The sequence below is a fragment of the Anomaloglossus baeobatrachus genome, chromosome 5 (genome assembly GCF_048569485.1).
Source record: "Anomaloglossus baeobatrachus isolate aAnoBae1 chromosome 5, aAnoBae1.hap1, whole genome shotgun sequence".
Lineage (NCBI taxonomy): Eukaryota > Metazoa > Chordata > Amphibia > Anura > Aromobatidae > Anomaloglossus > Anomaloglossus baeobatrachus.
In genome coordinates this window covers 3,476,256-3,503,738 of record NC_134357.1, presented here as the reverse complement: position 1 = coordinate 3,503,738, position 27,483 = coordinate 3,476,256, and the positions used below count along the sequence as shown (strand labels likewise).

Sequence of the window (27,483 nt, the reverse complement as noted above, 5' to 3'; positions counted from 1 at the left end):
TCCCCCCCCATATCCCCCAATGTCAGCCCGTCACCATCCACCCCCATATCCCCCAATGTCAGCCCGTCACCATCCCCCCCCATATCCCCCAATGTCAGCCCGTCACCATCCCCCCCCATATCCCCCAATGTCAGCCCGTCACCGTCCGTCCCCCATATCCCTCAATGTCAGCCCGTCACCGTCCCGTCCCCCCATATCCCCCAATGTCAGCCCATCACCATCCACCCCCCATATCCCCCAATGTCAGCCCGTCACCATCCCCCCCATATCCCCCAATGTCAGCCCGTCACCATCCCCCCCCATATCCCCCAATGTCAGCCCCGTCACCATCCACCCCCATATCCCCCAATGTCAGCCCGTCACCATCCCCCCCCATATCCCCCAATGTCAGCCCGTCACCATCCCCCCCCATATCCCCCAATGTCAGCCCGTCACCGCCCCCCCCCCCTTCCCCCAGTGTTAGCTCGTTACTGTCCCCCTGATCCCCCAATGTCAGTGGTAATGAAGAGGCTTCGTCGGTCGCTGCTGCCGCTCACCTCGTCCCTCGTCTTCTCATTCTCACTCTTAAGCTCTTCATATTTCTCAATGGCTGAAAAACAAAATCACAAAGAAACCAGAGCTCACTGACTGCCACCAGTCTCCTCCCCAGGAATGGCTGATAACAGAGAGCAATAGAGTGTACTCACCTGCCCTACAGTCTCCTCCCCCAGTAATGGCTGATAACAGAGAGCAATAGGGTCATTCCACATCAGGTGGAGCAGTTTTACACATCGTCCCCCCTCGACCTCCTCGGATGGGGGAGGAGACTGTAGCACAGGTGAGTACAGCCTATTACTCCCTGTTATCAGCCATTACTGGGGAGGAGACTGTAGCACAGGTGAGTATAATCTCTAGGGTCATTCCACATCAGGTGGAGCAGTTTTACACCATCGTCCCCCCCCTCGACCTCCTCCGGTTTTGCTGACAATGTATAAGGATGGAGAGGTTTGTGTGATAGAGGGTGTGTGCATGTTTCGGGCCCGATCTCATACATTGGGGGCTGCTGACCGGTCACTGGCGGTCCCGAGCCTGCGGCTCCAGAGGATGGTGCACACTTTGGGCCATCGCCATTAGCGCTCTATACGGGCTATGAGGCTGACATTTGGCATACTAGCTCCACTTTTGCTGCTAAACACGATACAATTATTCCCGGCTGTGACAAAACATTATTTCGGCTGCAATTTTGGGTCAAAGTAGCTCATAAAACGCCTCGCATAAAATGTATGCCTAACTCTGCCCATATAGAACTCCAGACCAAAACCCAATAGTGACTGGTGCTTTGCCCTGTACAGGACTGTGCATTGCTTCAGTATCACGGGCACAGCTTATGTATTTGTGGAAATATTCACACCCACAGATGATGACAAACTTAAAAATAACAAATTTTACCTATTTTTAGGTCAAATTTCTCAAAAAGGGTCCCCCTAAAATCTATTCATTCTGATATCATTAGCGCACATTGTTCTCTACAAGGAGCATTGGGGTTTTTTTTTTGGAGTCTTTCAGTTTAAGGGTATGTGCGCACGTTGCTTTTTACCTGCTTTTTTGCTGCTTTTTCTTCTGCGCTGTTTAATGCCAAAATGGTTGTGTTCTTCTATTCAAGCAAAGTCTATGGGAATTTGGGTTTCTTGTTCACACTATGTTGTTCAAAATGCTGCCTTTTTGTGGCAGAACTTTGGTCAAAAACTCAGCTTTTCAAAGAAGCAACATGTCAATTGTTTTTGCCATTTGGGATTTTTTGACCAAAGTTCTGCCACAAAAAGGCAGCATTTTGAACAACATAGTGTGAACAAGAAACCCAAATTCCCATAGACTTTGCTTGAATAGAAGAACACATCCATTTTGGCATTAAACAGCGCAGAAGAAAAAGCAGCAAAGAAGGGAATTTTGTTACTTACCGTAAATTCCTTTTCTTCTAGCTCCTATTGGGAGACCCAGCCGATTGGGTGTATAGCACTGCCTCCGGAGGCCACACAAAGCACTACACTAAAAAGTGTAAGGCCCCTCCCCTTCTGGCTATACACCCCCAGTGGGATCACTGGCTCACCAGTTTTAGTGCAAAAGCAAGAAGGAGGAAAGCCAATAACTGGTTTAAACAAATTCACTCCGAAGTAACATCGGAGAACTGAAAACCATTCAACATGAACAACATGTGTACCCGAAAAACAACCAAAAATCCCGAAGGACAACAGGGCGGGTGCTGGGTCTCCCAATTGGAGCTAGAAGAAGAAGGGAATTTTGTTACTTACCGTAAATTCCTTTTCTTCTAGCTCCTATTGGGAGACCCAGACGATTGGGTGTATAGCACTGCCTCCGGAGGCCACACAAAGCAATTACACTAAAAAGTGTAAGGCCCCTCCCCTTCTGGCTATACACCCCCAGTGGGATCACTGGCTCACCAGTTTTAGTGCAAAAGCAAGAAGGAGGAAAGCCAATAACTGGTTTAAACAAATTCACTCCGAGTAACATCGGAGAACTGAAAACCGTTCAACATGAACAACATGTGTACCCGCAAACAAACCAAAAATCCCGAAGGACAACAGGGCGGGTGCTGGGTCTCCCAATAAGAGCTAGAAGAAAAGGAATTTACGGTAAGTAACAAAATTCCCTTCTTCTTCAGCGCTCTATTGGGAGACCCAGACGATTGGGACGTCCAAAAGCTGTACCTGGGTGGGTAAAGAAATACCTCATGTTAGAGCTGCAAAACAGCCCTCCCCTACGGGGAGGCAACTGCCGCCTGCAGGACTCTTCTACCTAGGCTGGCGTCCGCCGAAGCATAGGTATGCACCTGATAATGTTTGGTGAAAGTGTGCAGACTCGACCAGGTCGCTGCCTGGCACACCTGTTGAGCCGTAGCCTGGTGTCGTAATGCCCAGGACGCATCCACGGCTCTGGTAGAATGGGCCTTCAGCCCTGATGGAACCGGAAGCCCAGCAGAACTGTAGGCTTCAAGAATTGGTTCTTTGATCCATCGAGCCAGGGTGGCCTTAGAAGCCTGCGACCCTTTGCGCTTACCAGCGACAAGGACAAAGAGTGCATCCGAGCGGCGCAAGGGCGCCGTGCGGGAAATGTAGATTCTGAGTGCTCTCACCAGATCTAACAAATGTAAATTCTTCTCATACAGATGAACTGCATGAGGACAAAACGAAGGCAAAGAGATATCCTGATTAAGATGAAAAGAGGATACCACCTTCGGGAGAAACTCCTGAATGGGGCGCAGCACAACCTTGTCCTGGTGGAAGACCAGGAAGGGAGCCTTGGATGATAGTGCTGCCAGCTCAGACACTCTCCGAAGAGATGTGATCGCTACCAGAAAAGCCACTTTCTGTGATAGTCTAGAAAGTGAAACCTCCCTCAGAGGCTCGAAGGGCGGCTTCTGGAGGGCAACTAGTACCCTGTTCAGATCCCATGGATCTAATGGCCGCCTGTACGGAGGGACGATATGACAAACGCCCTGCAGGAACGTACGCACTTTAGAAAGGCGTGCCAAACGCCTCTGAAAAAAGACGGATAGCGCCGAGACCTGACCTTTAAGGGAGCCGAGCGACAAACCTTTTTCTAACCCAGATTGCAGGAAAGAAAGAAAGGTAGGCAATGCAAATGGCCAGGGAGACACTCCCTGAGCAGAGGACCAGGATAATAATAATAATAATAATAATAATCTTTATTTCTATAGCGCCAACATATTCCGTAGCGCTTTACAATTCAGGAGGATCATATACAAACAAGTAACAGTTATAGAAATACAATATTTAGAGGGGAAAAAAAAATACAACCCTGCTCGTGAGAGCTTACAATCTACAATGAGATGGGGGGAGAGGCAAGGTTCAAGTGCTTATTTACAATGACAATCCAACCATCTCACGGAAATGGGGCTGGATAATGGTTTCCTGGACCAGTGGGCCCGAGCCTTGAGATGCCTTTGGGTGCCATTGAGTTTGATGTGGAGCTATGTTGTGAGAGGTTGTAGAGGGACTATGTGAATCGAATCTGATTAGGGAGTGTGATAGGCCGCCCTAAAAAGATGCGTCTTTAGGGTGCGTCTGAAGCTGAGTAAGTTGTGATTTGTCCTAACTTCTTGGGGTAGAGCGTTCCAGAGGGTTGGTGCAGCTCGGAAGAAGTCTTGGATCCGGGAGTGGGAGGTTCGAATTAGTGTGGATGTTAGTCGAAAGTCGCTTGCAGAGCGTAGAGAACGGGTGGACTGATAGACAGAGAGGAGGGTGGAGATGTAGGGGGGTGCTGCACTGTGGAGAGCTTTGTGGGTGAGAACAAGCATAAGAATATCCTCCACGTTCTGTCGTAGATCTTAGCGGACGTGGGCTTCCTAGCCTGTCTCATGGTGGCAACGACCCCTTGGGACAATCCTGAAGACGCTAGGATCCAGGACTCAATGGCCACACAGTCAGGTTCAGGGCCGCAGAATTCCGATGGAAAAACGGCCCTTGGGACAGTAAGTCTGGTCGGTCTGGGAGTGCCCACGGTTGGCCGACCGTGAGCTGCCACAGATCCGGATACCACGCCCTCCTCGGCCAGTCTGGGGCGACAAGTATGACGCGGCTGCAATCGGATCTGATCTTGCGTAGCACTCTGGGCAAGAGTGCCAGAGGTGGAAACACATAAGGGAGCCGGAACTGCGACCAATCTTGCACTAGGGCGTCTGCCGCCAGCGCTCTTTGATCGCGAGACCGTGCCATGAAGGTTGGGACCTTGTTGTTGTGCCGTGACGCCATTAGGTCGACGTCCGGCACCCCCCAGCGGCGACAGATTTCCTGAAACACGTCTGGGTGAAGGGACCATTCCCCTGCGTCCATGCCCTGGCGACTGAGGAAGTCTGCTTCCCAGTTTTCTACGCCGGGGATGTGAACTGCGGATATGGTGGAGGCTGTGGCTTCCACCCACATCAGAATCCGCCGGACTTCCTGGAAGGCTTGCCGACTGCGTGTCCCCCCTTGGTGGTTGATGTATGCCACCGCTGTGGAGTTGTCCGACTGAATTCGGATCTGCCTTCCTTCCAGCCACTGCTGGAAGGCTAGTAGGGCAAGATACACTGCTCTGATTTCCAGAACATTGATCTGAAGGGTGGACTCCTGCTGAGTCCACGTACCCTGAGCCCTGTGGTGGAGAAAGACTGCTCCCCACCCTGACAGACTCGCGTCTGTCGTGACCACCGCCCAAGACGGTGGTAGGAAGGATCTTCCCTGTGATAATGAGGTGGGAAGAAGCCACCACTGCAGAGAGTCTTTGGCCGTCTGGGAAAGGGAGACTTTCCTGTCCAGGGATGTTGACTTCCCGTCCCATTGGCGGAGAATGTCCCATTGAAGTGGACGCAGATGAAACTGCGCAAACGGAACCGCTTCTATTGCCGCCACCATCTTCCCGAGGAAGTGCATGAGGCGTCTTAAGGAGTGCGACTGACTTTGAAGGAGAGCCTGCACCCCAGTCAGTAGAGACCGCTGCTTGTCCAGCGGAAGCTTCACTATCGCTGAGAGAGTATGAAACTCCATGCCAAGATACGTTAGTGATTGGGTCGGTGACAGATTTGACTTTGGGAAGTTGATGATCCACCCAAATGCCTGGAGAGTCTCCAGTGCAACATTCAGGCTGAGTTGGCATGCCTCTTGAGAGGGTGCCTTGACCAGTAGATCGTCCAAGTAAGGGATCACAGAGTGTCCGTGAGAGTGCAAGACTGCTACCACTGCCGCCATGATCTTGGTGAACACCCGAGGGGCTGTCGCCAGACCAAATGGCAGAGCTACGAACTGAAGATGGTCGTCTCCTATCACGAAGCGTAGAAAGCGTTGGTGCTCCGTAGCAATCGGCACGTGGAGATAAGCATCTTTGATGTCTATTGATGCTAGGAAATCTCCTTGAGACATTGAGGCAATGACTGAGCGGAGGGATTCCATCCGGAACCGCCTGGCGTTCACATGCTTGTTGAGCAGTTTTAGGTCCAGAACAGGACGGAAGGAGCCGTCCTTTTTTGGAACCACAAAGAGATTGGAGTAAAATCCTCGCCCCCGTTCCTGAGGGGGGACAGGGATCACGACTCCTTCTGCTCTTAGAGAGTCCACCGCCTGCAGCAGGGCATCTGCTCGGTTGGGGTGTGGGGAGGTTCTGAAGAACCGAAGTGGAGGCCGAGAACTGAACTCGATTCTGTACCCGCGAGACAAAATGTCTGTTACCCACCGGTCTTTGACCTGTGACAGCCAAATGTCGCAAAAGCGGGAGAGCCTGCCACCGACCGAGGATGCGGAGGGAGGAGGCCGAAAGTCATGAGGTAGCCGCTTTGGAAGCGGTTCCTCCATTTGCTTTCCTGGGGCGTGAGTGAGCCCGCCAGGAATCTGAGCTCCCTTGTTCTTTCTGAGTCCTTTTGGACGAGGAGAATTGGGCCTTGCCCGAGCCTCGAAAGGACCGAAACCTCGACTGCCACTTTTTCTGTTGAGGTTTACTTGCTCTGGGCTGTGGCAAGGAAGAGTCCTTACCCTTGGACTGTTTTATGATTTCAGCCAATGGCTCACCAAACAGTCTGTCTCTAGATAATGGCAAGCTGGTTAAGCATTTTTTGGAACCAGCATCTGCTTTCCAGTCCTTTAACCACAAGGCTCTGCGCAAAACCACAGAATTGGCGGACGCCATAGCGGTACGGCTCGTAGATTCTAGGACAGCATTGATAGCATAGGTCGCAAACGCAGACATTTGCGAAGTTAGGGACGCCACTTGCGGCACTGCTGGATGTATGATAGCATCCACCTGTGCTAAACCAGCTGAAATAGCTTGGAGTGCCCACACGGCCGCGAATGCTGGAGCAAACGACGCGCCGATAGCTTCATAGACAGATTTCAACCAAAGGTCCATCTGTCTGTCGTTGGCATCTGTAAGTGAAGCGCCATCCTCTACTGCGACTATGGATCTAGCCGCAAGCCTGGAAATTGGGGGATTCACCTTTGGACACTGGGTCCAGCGTTTGGCCACCTCAGAGGGAAAAGGATAACGGGTATCCTTAGAACGTTTAGAGAAACGCTTGTCTGGATGAGCGTCGTGTTTCTGGATCGATTCTCTGAAGTCAGAGTGGTCCAAAAAAGCACTTAATTTACGCTTGGGATACAGGAAATGGAACTTCTCCTGCTGTGCAGCTGCCTCCTCTGCAGAAGGGGCTGGGGGAGAAATATCCAACAGCCTATTAATTGCCGATATAAGGTCATTAACCATGGCGTCACCATCAGGGGCATCCAGATTGAGAGGGGCCTCAGGATTAGAATCCTGATCACCGTCCTCAGTCTCATCACAGAGAGATTCTTCTCGCTGAGACCCTGAGCAGTGTGATGACGTCGAGGGTCTTTCCCAGCGAGCTCGCTTAGGCGGCCTGGGACTGTCGTCTGAGTCAGAGACTTCAGCCTGTGATGCCTGAGACCCCCTTGAAGTACGGATTAGTTCCAACTGAGGGGGACCGGAGAGCATAGACACAGCAGTGTCCATGGTCTGAGTAACTGGCCTGGACTGCAAGGTCTCCAGGATTTTAGTCATAGTCACAGACATTTTATCAGCAAAAACTGCAAAGTCTGTCCCCGTCACCGGGGCAGGGTTCACAGGCGTCTCTGCCTGGGCCACTACCACCATAGGCTCTGGCTGACGAAGTGCCACTGGGACTGAACATTGCACACAATGGGGGTCATTGGAGCCTGCCGGTAGATCAGCCCCACATGCAGTACAGACAGTGTACACAGCCTGTGCCTTGGCACCCTTGCGTTTTGCGGATGACATGTTGCTGCCTCCTCAGAGCAGTACAGGGTGTCCAGCCAAGAAGCGACCTTACAGTGCAACTATATATATATATATATATATATATGGTACCAAGAAAAAAGTACACTAATATATCACTGAGGCACTAGAGGGGCCAGCACTACTGTGCAGCTTACCGCCCGCTTAGGAGCGGGTGTGTGGTCGCCGAAATCCCTTTAGCCTGGGTCTCCCAGAGCCTGCTGCCTTTCCCCAGCCAGACCGCATGTGTAATGGCTGCCGGCGTCCTTGTGGAGAGGGGGGGGCGGGCCCTGGGCGTATACAGACGAAGAGCGGGAAGCCTGCTTCCCACTGTGCCTAGTGAGAGGGCTGGAGCATGTAAATAAAGCTCCAGCCCTCGGCGCTGCCAATTGAGCAGCGTCTCTCCCCTACCCTGATTGACAGGGAGGGGGCGGGAACGAAGCGGCGCTAGGCCGCAGAAGCCGGGGGCTAAAGTTAGAAGCGCCGCCGCCGTAAAAGCGCGGTCGGCGCAAAGTCCCCGGCGCACCACAAGTCGCAGCTGCGCCGCCGCTCCAGTAGCGGTCGGCGCGGTAGTTCTCAGCATATGAAGTCACACAGCTAAGCTGCAGTGACCTAACCCCAGCGCACAGCGCTACTGTCCCCGGCGCACTATAACGCTCAGCAAGCCTTGAGAGTGTCCGTGCCTGCCGGGGACACAGAGTACCTGAAAGTTGCAGGGCCTTGTCCCTGAACGGCACTCCCGCTCCAAATCCAGCAGGTTCTCTGGGTCTGTGGATGGAGCCCGGCCTCAGGGCTTGGGGGCCGGCAAGATCCCACTTCCACAGAGCCCTCCAGGGGATGTGGAAGGAAAACAGCATGTGGGCTCCAGCCTCTGTACCAGCAATAGGTACCTCAACCTTACAAGCACCACCGCGGGTGAGAAGGGAGCATGCTGGGGGCCCCATATGGGCCCTCTTTTCTTCCATCCGATAGAGCCAGCAGCTACTGCTGACTACAAACAGTGGAGCTATGCGTGGATGTCTGACCTCCTTCGCACAAAGCAGAAAACTGGTGAGCCAGTGATCCCACTGGGGGTGTATAGCCAGAAGGGGAGGGGCCTTACACTTTTTAGTGTAATTGCTTTGTGTGGCCTCCGGAGGCAGTGCTATACACCCAATCGTCTGGGTCTCTCAATAGAGCGCTGAAGAAAAAGCAGGTAAAAAGCAGGTAAAAAGCAACGTGCACACATACCCTAAGAAAAGACAAATGCCCTGAACCTGGTGTTATTTATGAATCCGCAGTGAATGGTGACTGCACTGCTCATCCCTGGCGCTGGTCCATAGGGGTTATTTATGAATCCGCAGTGAATGGTGACTGCACTGCTCATCCCTTGCGTTGGTCCATGGGGGTTATTTATGAATCCGCAGTGAATGGTGACTGCACTGCTCATCCCTGGTGTTGCTCCATGGGGGTTATGAATCCGCAGTGAATGGAGACTGCACTGCTCATCCCTGGCGCTGGTCCATGGGGCTTATTTATGAATCTGCAGTGAATGGTGACTGCACTGCTCATCCCTTGCGTTGGTCCATGGGGGTTATTTATGAATCCGCAGTGAATGGTGACTGCACTGCTCATCCCTGGCGCTGGTCCATGGGGGTTATACCACAACCAATTCCCTAAGAATCGGTCTTATAATCCTAGTAAGAATTGTAATAATGGCAGCCCCATCGCCCAGGAGCCATCGCCGATAGCCGTGCAGGGCCAGCCGCGGGCGGTCTCTATTGCAGGTTCCGGGGCCTGAGGGTGGGGGTCTTTGCCTAGGACCCCAAGCCTAATATTGGGGATCTTTCATTGGTTCCCACGCCATAATGCTCAGTGTAAGTGGTCTGGAATTGCTGCTGAATCTGCTGTATTGTCAGCCATTGCAGCTGAATCTGCTGTATTGTCAGCCATTGCAGCTGAATCTGCTGTATTGTCGGCCATTGCAGCTGAATCTGCTGTATTGTCGGCCATTGCAGCTGAATCTGCTGTATTGTCGGCCATTGCAGCTGAATCTGCTGTATTGTCGGCCATTGCTGCTGAATCTGCTGTATTGTCGGCCATTGCTGCTGAATCTGCTGTATTGTCGGCCATTGCTGCTGAATCTGCTGTATTGTCGGCCATTGCTGCTGAATCTGCTGTATTGTCGGCCATTGCTGCTGAATCTGCTGTATTGTCGGCCATTGCTGCTGAATCTGCTGTATTGTCGGCCATTGCTGCTGAATCTGCTGTATTGTCGGCCATTGCTGCTAAATCTGCTGTATTGTCGGCCATTGCTGCTGAATCTGCTGTATTGTCGGCCATTGCTGCTGAATCTGCTGTATTGTCGGCCATTGCTGCTGAATCTGCTGTATTGTCGGCCATTGCTGCTGAATCTGCTGTATTGTCGGCCATTGCTGCTGAATCTGCTGTATTGTCGGCCATTGCAGCTGAATCTGCTGTATTGTCGGCCATTGCTGCTGAATCTGCTGTATTGTCGGCCATTGCTGCTGAATCTGCTGTATTGTCGGCCATTGCTGCTGAATCTGCTGTATTGTCGGCCATTGCTGCTAAATCTGCTGTATTGTCGGCCATTGCTGCTGAATCTGCTGTATTGTCGGCCATTGCTGCTGAATCTGCTGTATTGTCGGCCATTGCTGCTGAATCTGCTGTATTGTCGGCCATTGCTGCTGAATCTGCTGTATTGTCGGCCATTGCTGCTGAATCTGCTGTATTGTCGGCCATTGCTGCTGAATCTGCTGTATTGTCGGCCATTGCTGCTGAATCTGCTGTATTGTCGGCCATTGCTGCTGAATCTGCTGTATTGTCGGCCATTGCTGCTAAATCTGCTGTATTGTCGGCCATTGCTGCTGAATCTGCTGTATTGTCGGCCATTGCTGCTGAATCTGCTGTATTGTCGGCCATTGCAGCTGAATCTGCTGTATTGTCGGCCATTGCTGCTGAATCTGCTGTATTGTCGGCCATTGCTGCTGAATCTGCTGTATTGTCGGCCATTGCTGCTGAATCTGCTGTATTGTCGGCCATTGCTGCTGAATCTGCTGTATTGTCGGCCATTGCTGCTAAATCTGCTGTATTGTCGGCCATTGCTGCTGAATCTGCTGTATTGTCGGCCATTGCTGCTGAATCTGCTGTATTGTCGGCCATTGCTGCTGAATCTGCTGTATTGTCAGCCATTGCTGCTGAATCTGCTGTATTGTCGGCCATTGCTGCTGAATCTGCTGTATTGTCAGCCATTGCTGCTGAATCTGCTGTATTGTCGGCCATTGCTGCTGAATCTGCTGTATTGTCGGCCATTGCAGCTGAATCTGCTGTATTGTCAGCCATTGCTGCTGAATCTGCTGTATTGTCAGCCATTGCTGCTGAATCTGCTGTATTGTCAGCCATTGCTGCTGAATCTGCTGTATTGTCAGCCATTGCTGCTGAATCTGCTGTATTGTCGGCCATTGCTGCTGAATCTGCTGTATTGTCGGCCATTGCTGCTGAATCTGCTGTATTGTCGGCCATTGCTGCTGAATCTGCTGTATTGTCGGCCATTGCTGCTGAATCTGCTGTATTGTCAGCCATTGCTGCTGAATCTGCTGTATTGTCGGCCATTGCTGCTGAATCTGCTGTATTGTCGGCCATTGCAGCTGAATCTGCTGTATTGTCGGCCATTGCTGCTGAATCTGCTGTATTGTCGGCCATTGCTGCTGAATCTGCTGTATTGTCGGCCATTGCTGCTGAATCTGCTGTATTGTCGGCCATTGCTGCTGAATCTGCTGTATTGTCGGCCATTGCTGCTGAATCTGCTGTATTGTCGGCCATTGCTGCTGAATCTGCTGTATTGTCGGCCATTGCTGCTGAATCTGCTGTATTGTCAGCCATTGCTGCTGAATCTGCTGTATTGTCAGCCATTGCTGCTGAATCTGCTGTATTGTCAGCCATTGCTGCTGAATCTGCTGTATTGTCGGCCATTGCTGCTGAATCTGCTGTATTGTCGGCCATTGCTGCTGAATCTGCTGTATTGTCAGCCATTGCTGCTGAATCTGCTGTATTGTCGGCCATTGCTGCTGAATCTGCTGTATTGTCGGCCATTGCAGCTGAATCTGCTGTATTGTCGGCCATTGCTGCTGAATCTGCTGTATTGTCGGCCATTGCTGCTGAATCTGCTGTATTGTCAGCCATTGCTGCTGAATCTGCTGTATTGTCAGCCATTGCTGCTGAATCTGCTGTATTGTCGGCCATTGCTGCTGAATCTGCTGTATTGTCGGCCATTGCTGCTGAATCTGCTGTATTGTCAGCCATTGCTGCTGAATCTGCTGTATTGTCAGCCATTGCTGCTGAATCTGCTGTATTGTCAGCCATTGCTGCTGAATCTGCTGTATTGTCGGCCATTGCAGCTGAATCTGCTGTATTGTCAGCCATTGCTGCTGAATCTGCTGTATTGTCGGCCATTGCTGCTGAATCTGCTGTATTGTCAGCCATTGCTGCTGAATCTGCTGTATTGTCAGCCATTGCTGCTGAATCTGCTGTATTGTCGGCCATTGCTGCTGAATCTGCTGTATTGTCGGCCATTGCTGCTGAATCTGCTGTATTGTCGGCCATTGCTGCTGAATCTGCTGTATTGTCGGCCATTGCTGCTGAATCTGCTGTATTGTCGGCCATTGCTGCTGAATCTGCTGTATTGTCGGCCATTGCTGCTGAATCTGCTGTATTGTCGGCCATTGCTGCTGAATCTGCTGTATTGTCGGCCATTGCTGCTGAATTTGCTGTATTGTCGGCCATTGCTGCTGAATCTGCTGTATTGTCGGCCATTGCTGCTGAATCTGCTGTATTGTCGGCCATTGCTGCTGAATTTGCTGTATTGTCGGCCATTGCAGCTGGGGCTGGATTATTGCAATGACAGATCTCTCTACACGGGCAATGACAGATGAGGGCTCATTTCACACCCTTGAAATGCCAATCGTTGCCATCAATTGGTACAAACTGGTGATTTTCTCTTGTGCCAGCAATTGTACGTCCATCTTTGAACCTTTCCTCTTGAACTTCCTGTATTTCGTCAATTTTTTCTTTTGGAACAAAAAAAAAACAAAAAAAAAACCAAAAAAAAAAAAAAACCTTGATTCCCTGCAGTCGCTCGCTGCAAAAGTTGAATAAATCCACCGGGGTCAGTATTTGGTTTCCAGTCGGGCGTTGAAGACTGGCACAAGCTGCCAACCTGTGTGCGGTCCCTCCAATCCCATCACAGGGCGACTTTCCATGGTGCTGGTTACGTGTACTGGGCTCAGATCCATCCCATCACAGGGAGACTTTCCATGGTGCTGGTTCCATGTACTGGGCTCAGATCCATCCCATCACAGGGAGACTTTCCATGGTGCTGGTTCCATGTACTGGGCTCAGATCCATCCCATCACAGGGCGACTTTCCATGGTGCTGGTTCCGTGTACTGGGCTCAGATCCATCCCATCACAGGGTGACTTTCCATGGTGCTGGTTCCATGTACTGGGCTCAGATCCATCCCATCACAGGACGACTTTCCATGGTGCTGGTGCCATGTACTGGGCTCAGATCCATCCCATCACAGGGCGACTTTCCATGGTGCTGGTGCCATGTACTGGGCTCAGATCCATCCCATCACAGGGAGACTTTCCATGGTGCTGGTTCCCTGTACTGGGCTCAGATCCATCCCATCACAGGGCGACTTTCCATGGTGCTGGTTCCGTGTACTGGGCTCAGATCCATCCCATCACAGGGCGACTTTCCATGGTGCTGGTTCCGTGTACTGGGTTCAGATCCATCCCATCACAGGGTGACTTTCCATGGTGCTGGTTCCGTGTACTGGGCTCAGATCCATCCCATCACAGGGCGACTTTCCATGGTGCTGGTTCCGTGTACTGGGCTCAGATCCATCCCATCACAGGGAGACTTTCCATGGTGCTGGTTCCGTGTATTGGGCTCAGATCCATCCCATCACAGGACGACTTTCCATGGTGCTGGTTCCGTGTACTGGGCTCAGATCCATCCCATCACAGGGCGACTTTCCATGGTGCTGGTTCCATGTACTGGGCTCAGATCCATCCCATCACAGGGCGACTTTCCATGGTGCTGGTTCCCTGTACTGGACTCAGATCCATCCCATCACAGGGCGACTTTCCATGGTGCTGGTTCCGTGTACTGGGTTCAGATCCATCCCATCACAGGGTGACTTTCCATGGTGCTGGTTCCCTGTACTGGGCTCAGATCCATCCCATCACAGGGCGACTTTCCATGGTGCTGGTTCCCTGTACTGGGCTCAGATCCATCCCATCACAGGGCGACTTTCCATGGTGCTGGTTCCATGTACTGGGCTCAGATCCATCCCATCACAGGGCGACTTTCCATGGTGCTGGTTCCGTGTACTGGGCTCAGATCCATCCCATCACAGGGCGACTTTCCATGGTGCTGGTTCCATGTACTGGGCTCAGATCCATCCCATCACAGGGCGACTTTCCATGGTGCTGGTTCCATGTACTGGGCTCAGATCCATCCCATCACAGGGCGACTTTCCATGGTGCTGGTTCCATGTACTGGGCTCAGATCCATCCCATCACAGGGCGACTTTCCATGGTGCTGGTTCCGTGTACTGGGCTCAGATCCATCCCATCACAGGACGACTTTCCATGGTGCTGGTTCCGTGTACTGGGCTCAGATCCATCCCATCACAGGACGACTTTCCATGGTGCTGGTTCCGTGTACTGGGCTCAGATCCATCCCATCACAGGACGACTTTCCATGGTGCTGGTTCCGTGTACTGGGCTCAGATCCATCCCATCACAGGGCGACTTTCCATGGTGCTGGTTCCATGTACTGGGCTCAGATCCATCCCATCACAGGGCGACTTTCCATGGTGCTGGTTCCGTGTACTGGGCTCAGATCCATCCCATCACAGGACGACTTTCCATGGTGCTGGTTCCGTGTACTGGGCTCAGATCCATCCCAGCACAGGACGACTTTCCATGGTGCTGGTTCCATGTACTGGGCTCAGATCCATCCCATCACAGGGCGACTTTCCATGGTACTGGTTCCATGTACTGGGCTCAGATCCATCCCATCACAGGGCGACTTTCCATGGTGCTGGTTCCATGTACTGGGCTCAGATCCATCTCATCACAGGGCGACTTTCCATGGTGCTGGTTCCCTGTACTGGGCTCAGATCTATCCCATCACAGGGAGACTTTCCATGGTGCTGGTTCCCTGTACTGGGCTCAGATCCATCCCATCACAGGGCGACTTTCCATGGTGCTGGTTCCCTGTACTGGGCTCAGATCCATCCCATCACAGGGCGACTTTCCATGGTGCTGGTTCCATGTGACAAGAATCTGAGAGTCACAATCAGCGCAGAAATCGCTCCAGGTTCAGGGCATTTCTCTTTTCTTAAACTGAGGCCCCCCCCAATGCTCCTTGTAGAGAACAATGTGCGCTAATGATATCAGAATGAATAGATTTTAGGGGGACCCTTTTTGAGAAATTTGACCTAAAAATAGGTAAAATTTGTTATTTTTAAGTTTGTCATCATCTGTGGGTGTGAATATTTCCACAAATACATAAGCTGTGCCCGTGATATTGCAGCAATGCACAGTCCTGTACAGGGCAAAGCACCAGTCACTATTGGGTTTTGGTCTGGAGTTCTATATGGGCAGAGTTAGGCATACATTTTATGCGAGGCGTTTTATGAGCTACTTTGACACAAAATTGCGGCCGAAATATTGTTTTGTCACAGCCGGGAATAATTGTATCGTGTTTAGCAGCAAAAGTGGAGCTAGTATGCCAAATATCAGCCTCATAGCCCGTATAGAGCGCTAATGGCGATGGCCCAAAGTGTGCACCATCCTCTGGAGCCGCAGGCTCGGGACCTCCAGTGACCGGGGACCTCCAGTGACCGGGGACCTCCAGTGACCGGGGACCTCCAGTGACCGGGGACCTCCAGTGACCGGGGACCGCCAGTGACCGGGGACCGCCAGTGACCGGGGACCGCCAGTGACCGGGGACCTCCAGTGACCAATCAGCAGCCCCCAATGTATGAGATCGGGCCGGAAACATGCACACACCCTCTATCACACAAACCTCTCCATCCTTATACATTGTCAGCAAAACCGGAGGCGGTCGAGGGGGGGACAATGTGTAAAACTGCTCCACCTGATGCGGAATGACCCTAGAGATTATACTCACCTGTGCTACAGTCTCCTCCCCCAGTAATGGCTGATAACAGGGAGTAATAGACTGTACTCACCTGTGCTACAGTCTCCCACCCCCAGTAATGGCTGATAACAGGGAGTAATAGACTGTACTCACCTGTGCTACAGTCTCCCACCCCCAGTAATGGCTGATAACAGGGAATAATAGAGTGTACTTACCTGTGCTACAGTCTCCTCCCCAGTAATGGCTGATAACAGGGAGTAATAGATTAGGACAGGTGAGTACAGCAGTCTCCTCCCCCAGTAATGGCTGATAACAGGGAGTAATACATTGCACTCACCTGTCCTACAGTCTCCTCCCCCAGTAATGGCTGATAAGAGAGAGTAATAGACTGTACTCACCTGTCCTACAGTCTCCTCCCCCAGTAATGGCTGATAACAGGGAGTAATAGACTGTACTCACCCACCTGTGCTACAGTCTCCTCCCCCAGTAATGGCTGATAACAGGGAGTAATAGATTAGGACAGGTGAGTACAGTCTCCTCCCCCAGTAACGGCTGATAACAGGGAGTAATAGAATGTACTCACCTGTCCTACAGTCTCCTCCCCCAGTAATGGCTGATAACAGGGAGTAATAGAGTGTACTCACCCACCTGTGCTACAGTCTCCTCCCCCAGTAATGGCTGATAACAGGGAGTAATAGATTAGGACAGGTGAGTACAGCAGTCTCCTCCCCCAGTAATGGCTGATAACAGGGAGTAATACATTGCACTCACCTGTGCTACAGTCTCCTCCCCCAGTAATGGCTGATAACAGGGAGTAATAGACTGTAGTCACCTGTGCTACAGTCTCCTCCCCCAGTAATGGCTGATAACAGGGAGTAATAGCTTGTACTCACCTGTCCTACAGTCTCTTCCCCCAGTAATGGCTGATAACAGGGAGTAATAGACTGTACTCACCTGGCCTACAGTCTCCTCCCCCAGTAATGGCTGATAACAGGGAGTAATAGACTGTACTCACCTGGCCTACAGCCTCCTCCCCCAGTAATGGCTGATAACAGGGAGTAATAGACTGTACTCACCTGGCCTACAGTCTCCTCCCCCAGTAATGGCTGATAACAGGGAGTAATAGACTGTACTCACCTGGCCTACAGCCTCCTCCCCCAGTAATGGCTGATAACAGGGAGTAATAGACTGTACTCACCTGGCCTACAGTCTCCTCACCCAGTAATGGCTGATAACAGGGAGTAATACATTGCACTCACCTGTGCTACAGTCTCCTCCCCCAGTAATGGCTGATAACAGGGAGTAATAGACTGTACTCACCTGGCCTACAGTCTCCTCCCCCAGTAATGGCTGATAACAGGGAGTAATAGATTGCACTCACCTGTGCTACAGTCTCCTCCCCCAGTAATGGCTGATAACAGGGAGTAATAGATTATACTCACCTGTCCTACAGTCTCCTCCCCCAGTAATGGCTGATAACAGGGAGTAATAGACTGTACTCACCTGTCCTACAGTCTCCTCCCCCAGTAATGGCTGATAACAGGGAGTAATAGACTATACTCACCTGTCCTACAGTCTCCTCCCCCAGTAATGGCTGATAACAGGGAGTAATAGACTGTACTCACCTGTCCTACAGTCTCCTCCCCCAGTAATGGCTGATAACAGGGAGTAATAGACTATACTCACCTGTCCTACAGTCTCCTCCCCCAGTAATGGCTGATAACAGGGAGTAATAGACTGTACTCACCTGGCCTACAGCCTCCTCCCCCAGTAATGGCTGATAACAGGGAGTAATAGACTGTACTCACCTGGCCTAAAGTCTCCTCCCCAGTAATGGCTGATAACAGGGAGTAATAGCTTGTACTCCCCTGCACTGCAGCCTCCTCTCCCCGCGGTGGCTGATAACTGAGAGCGGTAGCAGCTGGCTCCTCAGGTCTGTCGCTGTCCATGGTCCTGCAGACCCCGCCCTTCCCGGGTCCGGTGCTCGGTGCCGGCGCAGGGCAGGGTTACCATGGTAACTGAGGGGCGGAGGCTCTGTCCGGTCGCTGGCACCGGAGCCCCGGGCGGTGATGTCGGCGGCAGATCCCCGGCCCCTCCCCCGCACAGTCCCCGCACAGTCCCCGCCGCCCTCACCTCGCTGCTTCAGGCCGCTCAGGATCCGCAGCTCCCGGTTTTCTTCTTCTTCTTCCTCAGACCGAATCATCTTATCAGCGGGAGAGACCGGAAGTGGAGGGCGAGGGCGGGGCCTCCTGTCACCTGCACGTCACTCACTGCTCAGCCCCGCCCCCAAGCAGGTATAGTCTGCCATCCTCCAGAGCTGCACTCGCTATATTATCCTCCAGAGCTGCACTCGCTATATTATCCTCCAGAGCTGCACTCACTATATTATCCTCCAGAGCTGCACTCACTATGTTATCCTCCAGAGCTGCACTCCATATGTTATCCTCCAGAGCTGTACTCCATATGTTATCCTCCAGAGCTGTACTCCATATTTTATCCTCCAGAGCTGCACTCACTATATTATCCACCAGAGCTGCATTCGCTATATTATCCTCCAGAGCTGCACTCCATATGTTATCCTCCAGAGCTGCACTCACTATATTATCCTCCAGAGCTGCACTCACTATGTTATCCTCCAGAGCTGCACTCACTATGTTATCCTCCAGAGCTGCACTCTATATATTATCCTCCAGAGCTGTACTCGCTATATTATCCTCCAGAGCTGCACTCCATATGTTATCCTCCAGAGCTGCACTCCATGTTATCCTCCAGAGCTGCACTCCATATGTTATCCTCCAGAGCTGCAACCATATGTTATCCTCCAGAGCTGCACTCCATATGTTATCCTCCAGAGCTGTACTCCCTATGTTATCCTCCAGACCTGCACTCACTATATTATACTCCAGAGCTGCACTCCATAGATTATCCTCCAGAGTGGCACTCCATAGATTTTCCTCCAAAGCTGCACTCACTATATTATCCTCTAGAGCTGCACTCGCTATATTATCCTCCAGAGCTGCACTCGCTATATTATCCTCCAGAGCTGTACTCCATATATTATCCTCCAGAGCTGTACTCCATATATTATCCTGCAGAGCTGCTCTCGCGATATTATCCTCCAGAGCTGTACTCCATATATTATCCTCCAGAGCTGTACTCCATATATTATCCTGCAGAGCTGCTTTCGCTATATTATCCTCCAGAGCTGTACTCCATATATTATCCTCCAGAGCTGTACTCCATATATTATCCTGCAGAGCTGCACTCGCTATGTTATCCTCCAGAGCTGCAGTGTCATGGCCAGGTATAGAAGCTATACCGGCCGTATAGTACAATACAAAGGGGAAGGAATTCCCTATTGCTAGGGAAAGGGGGGAAGTGCTGACCCCTGACAACAACCTACAGCTCACCCTCACTGCCCTCACCCGCCCTATACAGACTCCGCACCTGTCACTGAGCAGGAATACCTCACCCTAGGCAAATCCTGATCTGGGCCCTAAGTAAGACTTGTGGGTATGAGCACTAGTCAACACCACTAATACTAAGGGAGATACAAGGACACAATACAGGGGGAACACAAATGCTACCACCTGAACCTGGGTAGATATCAAAAGACAAACACTTATCTGAGGAGCAGCTACCACAGAAGTCTGGAGCAACAAGAGGAGACGAACGCTGCAAAGCATAGCCAGAACCAAATATACACTGCACCCAAACCACCCCAGGGTGAGGTTCATAAAGGAAGTCAAAGGTTGGCAACATAAATGCCCTCTGCACAGCTCAGCAAGAAACAAACTATAAACCACACTCAAACCACGCAAGGGTGATTTTCATAAAGGAAGTCAGAGGCTGGCAACAGAACATAACCTCTGCACAGCTCAGCAAGGAACCAACTATAAACCGCACCCAATCCACCCCAGGGTGAGGTTTATAAAGGAAGTCAGAGGCTGGCAACAGAACAAGACCATTGCACAGCTCAGCAAGGAACAAACTGTAAACTGCACCCAAACCACCCCAGGGTGAGGTTCATAAAGGAAGTCATAGGCTGGAAACAGAACATGACCTCTACCCAGCTCAGCAAGGAACAAACTATAAACCGCACCCAAACCACCCCAGGGTGAGGTTCATAAAGGAAGTCAGAGGCTGGCAACAGAACATGACCTCTGCACAGCTCAGCAAGGAACAAACTATAAACTGCACCCAAACCACCCCAGGGTGAGGTTCATAAAGGAAGTCACAGGCTGCAACAGAACATGACCTCTGCACACCTCAGCAAAGAACAAACTATAAACCGCACCCAAACCACCCCAGGGTGAATGTTTATAAAGGAAGTCAGAAGCAACTCAGAGGAAAACTGACAGTTTCTCAGAGTCATAGTGTCCACTGCTGCAGAAACAGGGAACTGTCAGATAACAACATGTGCTGCCAATCTCTGGGATCTTCTAACACTTGCTGCCACTGGATTGTCAGCTGGCCGTGACACCTTCATGACAGTACCCCCCCCCCCACCGCCTTCTACGAGTGACCACTGGGCACTCAGGACTTGGCCTATCAGAGTGAGAGGAGTGAAATGCACGCGACAACCTAGTGGCATTAACGTCAGATGCCGGAACCCGTGTCTTCTCCTCCGGTCCGTAACCCCTCTAGTAGACCAGATATTGCAGTGAGCGACGTGCATGGCGAGAGTCAACAATCTTGGCAATCTGAAGCTCAAGATTGGCATCCCCAAGCCCGGGGCGGGGGCAGGGCAGGGGGTTTATGTGGTTCAATAGATTCCTTTACCAATGACCTATGAAAGACGTGAATTTTCAAGGCCTGGAGAGCTCGTCCAGGTCCCGTCCCCTGCAGCACTGCCTGATGGTCCGTAGCCTGCCTCCGGGAACAGATTTTAGCAGTGTCCAAGTGGCCCGTAAGCTTGAAGCTGTCCGGGCCCCGCTCCTCACTTTTTGGTGTGAAGGAGCTGTTTGCTCTCAGGAGCTCACGCTTGGGATTTCAGTGGGCTGCTTTGGTTGGAAAGCCCTATCCCCCTCGTTCACTAGTGCCCCCGATCTCTGAGCTTCGTGGGAACAGTCCATAAAGGCCCTGTCCTCCTCAGATTAATTGCCGAGTTGCTTGAAGCCTCTTCCCGACCTAGGGTCCAGTACCCCGCCGTGCTTTTGGTCCCAGAACGGCTATTGTACTCGAGTTGCTGACCGTCCTCCAAGACTAGTCCAGGCACCCAGTCCCAATATCCCGCAACCGGGTTTTCGACTCCTCCGGGTCCAGACCACTGTCTGCAACCCAATCTTCTCCTCCCTGGGAGCCACACGCTCCCCCCTAGCTCCTCCCTGCTTGAGGGCTACTCTAGAACTCACTTGTCCCCTCCCACCTCCCTGCCTGACCCCTAGGTGGGCGGCCCTATTCCAGCTCAGCAGCCCACTGGTGTGCCTGACAGGGAGTGGTGCGAGGTGTGGTTGGGATTTTTGGATGCTGATAGAGGCAGTGCTGCAGGTTAGGAACCCAGAACCATGGAGGGGTTGAGTCCTGCAGTAAGGATAAAGAGCGTGCAGTACCCTGTGACGACCTGACTAGTCCAGGGGCGTCACATTAGCAAGAGGCATTACTTAGCAAGGGGTGCGGAATCAATAGTAAAAGTTAGCAATAGTTTATTCTGTACAGGCAAACCCAACAAAGTGACCTCTCTGACCGCAGCAACAGCAAACGCCCATTCTGAGGCCAGTCCTCTTAGTAATAGACTGAGGAGCGATTCCCCCAAACTGCATGGGCTCATCAATTCCCACGAGGTCAGGGTCATCATCAGAATAGTCTTAGGGGAAAAGGGTTTGCCCTAAAGGACGACATCCTGAGAGGAGAACCCACTGACCGCTCTCTGATATGTCTCTCCATCCGTATGGCCTCAGACATCCTGAGAGGGGGACCCACTGACCGCTCTCTGATGTTTCTCCATCCGTATGGCCTCAGACATCCTGAGAGGGGGACCCACTGACCGCTCTCTGATATGTCTCTCCATCCGTATGGCCTCAGACATCCTGAGAGGGGGACACACTGACCGCTCTCTGATATGTCTCTCCATCCGTATGGGCTCAGACATCCTGAGAGGGGAACCCACTGACCGCTCTCTATGTCTCTCCATCCGTATGGCCTCAGACATCCTGAGAGGAGAACCCACTGACCGCTCTCTGATATGTTTCTCCATCCGTATGGCCTCAGACATCCTGAGAGGGGGACCCACTGACCGCTCTCTGATATGTCTCTCCATCCGTATGGGCTCAGACATCCTGAGAGGGGAACCCACTGACCGCTCTCTGATATGTCTCTCCATCCGTATGGCCTCAGACATCCTGAGAGGGGGACCCACTGACCGCTCTCTGATATGTCTCTCCATCCGTATGGCCTCAGACATCCTGAGAGGGGGACACACTGACCGCTCTCTGATATGTCTCTCCATCCGTATGGCCTCAGACATCCTGAGAGGGGGGACCCACTGACCGCTCTCTGATATGTCTCTCCATCCGTATGGCCTCAGACATCCTGAGAGGGGGACACACTGACCGCTCTCTGATATGTCTCTCCATCCGTATGGCCTCAGACATCCTGAGAGGGGGACCCACTGACCGCTCTCTGATATGTCTCTCCATCCGTATGGCCTCAGACATCCTGAGAGGGGGACACACTGACCGCTCTCTGATATGTCTCTCCATCCGTATGGCCTCAGACATCCTGAGAGGGGGACCCACTGACCGCTCTCTGATATGTCTCTCCATCCGTATGGCCTCAGACATCCTGAGAGGGGGACCCACTGACCGCTCTCTGATATCACAGTAAAACAAAGTGTATCACAATGTATCACAGCATATCACAGTGTATCACAGTATAACAAAGTGTATCAGTGTATCACAGTGCGCTCTTTTATTGACTTTTGATATCTGTATTTAATCCTGATAGTGTAATTGGGCGTAACTGGGAATAACTGGGCATACCTGGGTGTAGCTGGGCATAGCTGGGCATACCTGGTTGTAGCTGGGCATACTGGGTGTAGCTGGGCATACCTGGTTGTAGCTGGGCATACTGGGTGTAGCTGGGCATACTGGGTGTAGCTGGGCATACCTGGTTGTAGCTGGGCATACTGGGTGTAGCTGGGCATACTGGGTGTAGCTGGGCATACCTGGTTGTAGCTGGGCATACTGGGTGTAGCTGGGCATACTGGGTGTAGCTGGGCATAGCTGGGCATACCTGGTTGTAGCTGGGCATACTGGGTGTAGCTGGGCATAGCTGGGCATACCTGGTTGTAGCTGGGCATACTGGGTGTAGCTGGGCATACCTGGTTGTAGCTGGGCATACTGGGTGTAGCTGGGCATACTGGGTGTAGCTGGGCATACCTGGTTGTAGCTGGGCATACTGGGTGTAGCTGGGCATACTGGGTGTAGCTGGGCATACCTGGTTGTAGCTGGGCATACTGGTTGTAGCTGGGCATACTGGGTGTAGCTGGGCATACCTGGTTGTAGCTGGGCATACTGGGTGTAGCTGGGCATACTGGGTGTAGCTGGGCATACCTGGTTGTAGCTGGGCATACCTGGGTGTAGCTGGGCATACTGGGTGTAGCTGGGCATACCTGGTTGTAGCTGGGCATACCTGGGCATACCTGGTTGTAGCTGGGCATACCTGGTTGTAGCTGGGCATACTGGGTGTAGCTGGGCATAGCTAGTTGTAGCTGGGCATACCTAGTTGTAGCTGGGCATACTGGGTGTAGCTGGGCATACCTGGGTGTAGCTGGGCATACCTGGGCATACCTGGTTGTAGATGGGCATACTGGGTGTAGCTGGGCATACTGGGTGTAGCTGGGCATAGCTGGGCATACCTGGTTGTAGCTGGGCATACTGGGTGTAGCTGGGCATACCTGGTTGTAGCTGGGCATACTGGGTGTAGCTGGGCATACTGGGTGTAGCTGGGCATACCTGGTTGTAGCTGGGCATACTGGGTGTAGCTGGGCATACTGGGTGTAGCTGGGCATACCTGGTTGTAGCTGGGCATACCTGGTTGTAGCTGGGCATACTGGGTGTAGCTGGGCATACCTGGTTGTAGCTGGGCATACCTGGTTGTAGCTGGGCATACTGGGTGTAGCTGGGCATACTGGGTGTAGCTGGGCATACCTGGTTGTAGCTGGGCATACCTGGGTGTAGCTGGGCATACCTGGTTGTAGCTGGGCATACCTGGGCATACCTGGTTGTAGCTGGGCATACCTGGTTGTAGCTGGGCATACTGGGTGTAGCTGGGCATAGCTAGTTGTAGCTGGGCATACCTAGTTGTAGCTGGGCATACTGGGTGTAGCTGGGCATACCTGGGTGTAGCTGGGCATACCTGGGCATACCTGGTTGTAGATGGGCATACTGGGTGTAGCTGGGCATACTGGGTGTAGCTGGGCATACCTGGGCATACCTGGTTGTAGCTGGGCATACCTGCGTGTAGCTGGGCATACCTGGGCAAACCTGGTTGTAGCTGGGCATACTGGGTGTAGCTGGGCATACTGGGTGTAGCTGGGCATACCTGGTTGTAGCTGGGCATACTGGGTGTAGCTGGGCATACCTGGTTGTAGCTGGGCATACTGGGTGTAGCTGGGCATACCTGGTTGTAGCTGGGCATACCTGGTTGTAGCTGGGCATACTGGGTGTAGCTGGGCATACTGGGTGTAGCTGGGCATACCTGGTTGTAGCTGGGCATACCTGGGTGTAGCTGGGCATACTGGGTGTAGCTGGGCATACCTGGTTGTAGCTGGGCATACCTGGGCATACCTGGTTGTAGCTGGGCATACCTGGTTGTAGCTGGGCATACTGGGTGTAGCTGGGCATAGCTAGTTGTAGCTGGGCATACCTAGTTGTAGCTGGGCATACTGGGTGTAGCTGGGCATACCTGGGTGTAGCTGGGCATACCTGGGCATACCTGGTTGTAGATGGGCATACTGGGTGTAGCTGGGCATACTGGGTGTAGCTGGGCATACCTGGGCATACCTGGTTGTAGCTGGGCATACCTGGGTGTAGCTGGGCATACCTGGGCATACCTGGTTGTAGCTGGGCATACTGGGTGTAGCTGGGCATACTGGGTGTAGCTGGGCATACTGGGTGTAGCTGGGCATACCTGGTTGTAGCTGGGCATACTGGGTGTAGCTGGGCATACCTGGTTGTAGCTGGGCATACTGGGTGTAGCTGGGCATACTGGGTGTAGCTGGGCATACCTGGTTGTAGCTGGGCATACCTGGTTGTAGCTGGGCATACTGGGTGTAGCTGGGCATACCTGGTTGTAGCTGGGCATACCTGGGTGTAGCTGGGCATACTGGGTGTAGCTGGGCATACCTGGATGTAGCTGGGCATACCTGGGCATACCTGGTTGTAGCTGGGCATACCTGGTTGTAGCTGGGCATACTGGGTGTAGCTGGGCATAGCTAGTTGTAGCTGGGCATACCTAGTTGTAGCTGGGCATACTGGGTGTAGCTGGGCATACCTGGGTGTAGCTGGGCATACCTGGGCATACCTGGTTGTAGATGGGCATACTGGGTGTAGCTGGGCATACTGGGTGTAGCTGGGCATACCTGGGCATACCTGGTTGTAGCTGGGCATACCTGGGTGTAGCTGGGCATACCTGGGCATACCTGGTTGTAGCTGGGCATACTGGGTGTAGCTGGGCATACTGGGTGTAGCTGGGCATACCTGGGCATACCTGGTTGTAGCTGGGCATACTGGGTGTAGCTGGGCATACTGGGTGTAGCTGGGCATACCTGGGCATACTGGGTCTAGCTGGGCATACCTGGGCATACCTGGTTGTAGCTGGGCATACTGGGTGTAGCTGGGCATACTGGGTGTAGCTGGGTATATCTGGTTGTAGCTGGGCATACTGGTTGTAGCTGGGCATACCTGGGTGTAGCTGGGCATACTGGGTGTAGCTGGGCATACCTGGTTGTAGCTGGGCATACTGGGTGTAGCTGGGCATACCTGGTTGTAGCTTGGCATACTGGGTGTAGCTGGGCATACTGGGTGTAGCTGGGCATACTGGGTGTAGCAGGGCATACCTGGGTGTAGCTGGGCATACCTGGGTGTAGCTGGGCATACTGGGTGTAGCTGGGCATAGCTGGTTGTAGCTGGGCATACTGGGTGTAGCTGGGCATACCTGGTTGTAGCTTGGCATACTGGGTGTAGCTGGGCATAGCTGGTTGTAGCTGGGCATACTGGGTGTAGCTGGGCATACCTGGTTGTAGCTGGGCATATTGGGTGTAGCTGGGAATACCTGGTTGTAGCTGGGCATAGCTGGTTGTAGCTGGGCATACTGGGTGTAGCAGGGCATACCTGGGTGTAGCTGGGCATACCTGGGTGTAGCTGGGCATACTGGGTGTAGCTGGGCATAGCTGGTTGTAGCTGGGCATACTGGGTGTAGCTGGGCATACCTGGTTGTAGCTTGGCATACTGGGTGTAGCTGGGCATAGCTGGTTGTAGCTGGGCATACTGGGTGTAGCTGGGCATACCTGGTTGTAGCTGGGCATATTGGGTGTAGCTGGGTATACCTGGTTGTAGCTGGGCATACTGGTTGTAGCTGGGCATACTGGGTGTAGCTGGGCATACCTGGGTGTAGCTGGGCATACTGGGTGTAGCTGGGCATACCTGGGTGTAGCTGGGCATACTGGGTGTAGCTGGGCATACCTGGGTGTAGCTGGGCATAGCTGGGCATACCTGGGTGTAGCTGGGCATACTGGTTGTAGCTGGGCATACTGGGTGTAGCTGGGCATAGCTGGACATACCTGGGCACACTGGGTGTAGCTGGGCATAGCTGGGCATACCTGGGTGTAGCTGGGCATACTGGGTGTAGCTAGGCATACTGGTTGTAGCTGGGCATACTGGTTGTAGCTGGGCATACTGGGTGTAGCTGGGCATACCTGGGTGTAGCTGGGCATACTGGTTGTAGCTGGGCATACCTGGGTGTAGCTAGGCATACTGGTTGTAGCTGGGCATACTGGTTGTAGCGCTGGGCATACCTGGGTGTAGCTGGGCACAATGGGTGTAGCTGGGCATAGCTGGGCATACCTGGGTGTAGCTGGGCATACTGGGTGTAGCTGGGCATACCTGGTTGTAGCTAGGCATACTGGGTGTAGCTGGGCATACTGGTTGTAGCTGGGCATACTAGTTGTAGCTGGGCATACTGGGTGTAGCTGGGCATACCTGGTTGTAGCTGGGCATAGCTGGTTGTAGCTGGGCATACTGGGTGTAGCTGGGCATACCTGGTTGTAGCTGGGCATACTGGGTGTAGCTGGGCATACCTGGTTGTAGCTGGGCATAGCTGGTTGTAGCTGGGCATACCTGGGTGTAGCTGGGCATACTGGGTGTAGCTGGGCATACCTGGTTGTAGCTGGGCATAGCTGGTTGTAGCTGGGCATACCTGGTTGTAGCTGGGCATACTGGTTGTAGCTGGGCATACTGTGTGTAGCTGGGCATACCTGGGTGTAGCTGGGCATACTTGTTGTAGCTGGGC

At 52.5% G+C, this 27,483-nt stretch overlaps 1 protein-coding gene across 1 annotated transcript in view; it reads right to left on the bottom strand.

Moving 5' to 3' along the window:
- SHTN1 (shootin 1) overlaps positions 1-18,254 on the bottom strand; it is a 51,101-nt gene extending 32,847 nt beyond the window's left edge. The window contains exons 1-2 of the mRNA XM_075348119.1: positions 18,106-18,254; positions 537-589 (exon numbers count right to left, since the gene is read on the bottom strand). Of these exons, the coding sequence (XP_075204234.1) occupies positions 537-589; positions 18,106-18,175 (123 nt within the window). The 5' untranslated portion in view covers positions 18,176-18,254. The remainder of the gene's footprint in view (positions 1-536; positions 590-18,105) is intronic.
- Positions 18,255-27,483: the final 9,229 nt, after the last annotated feature.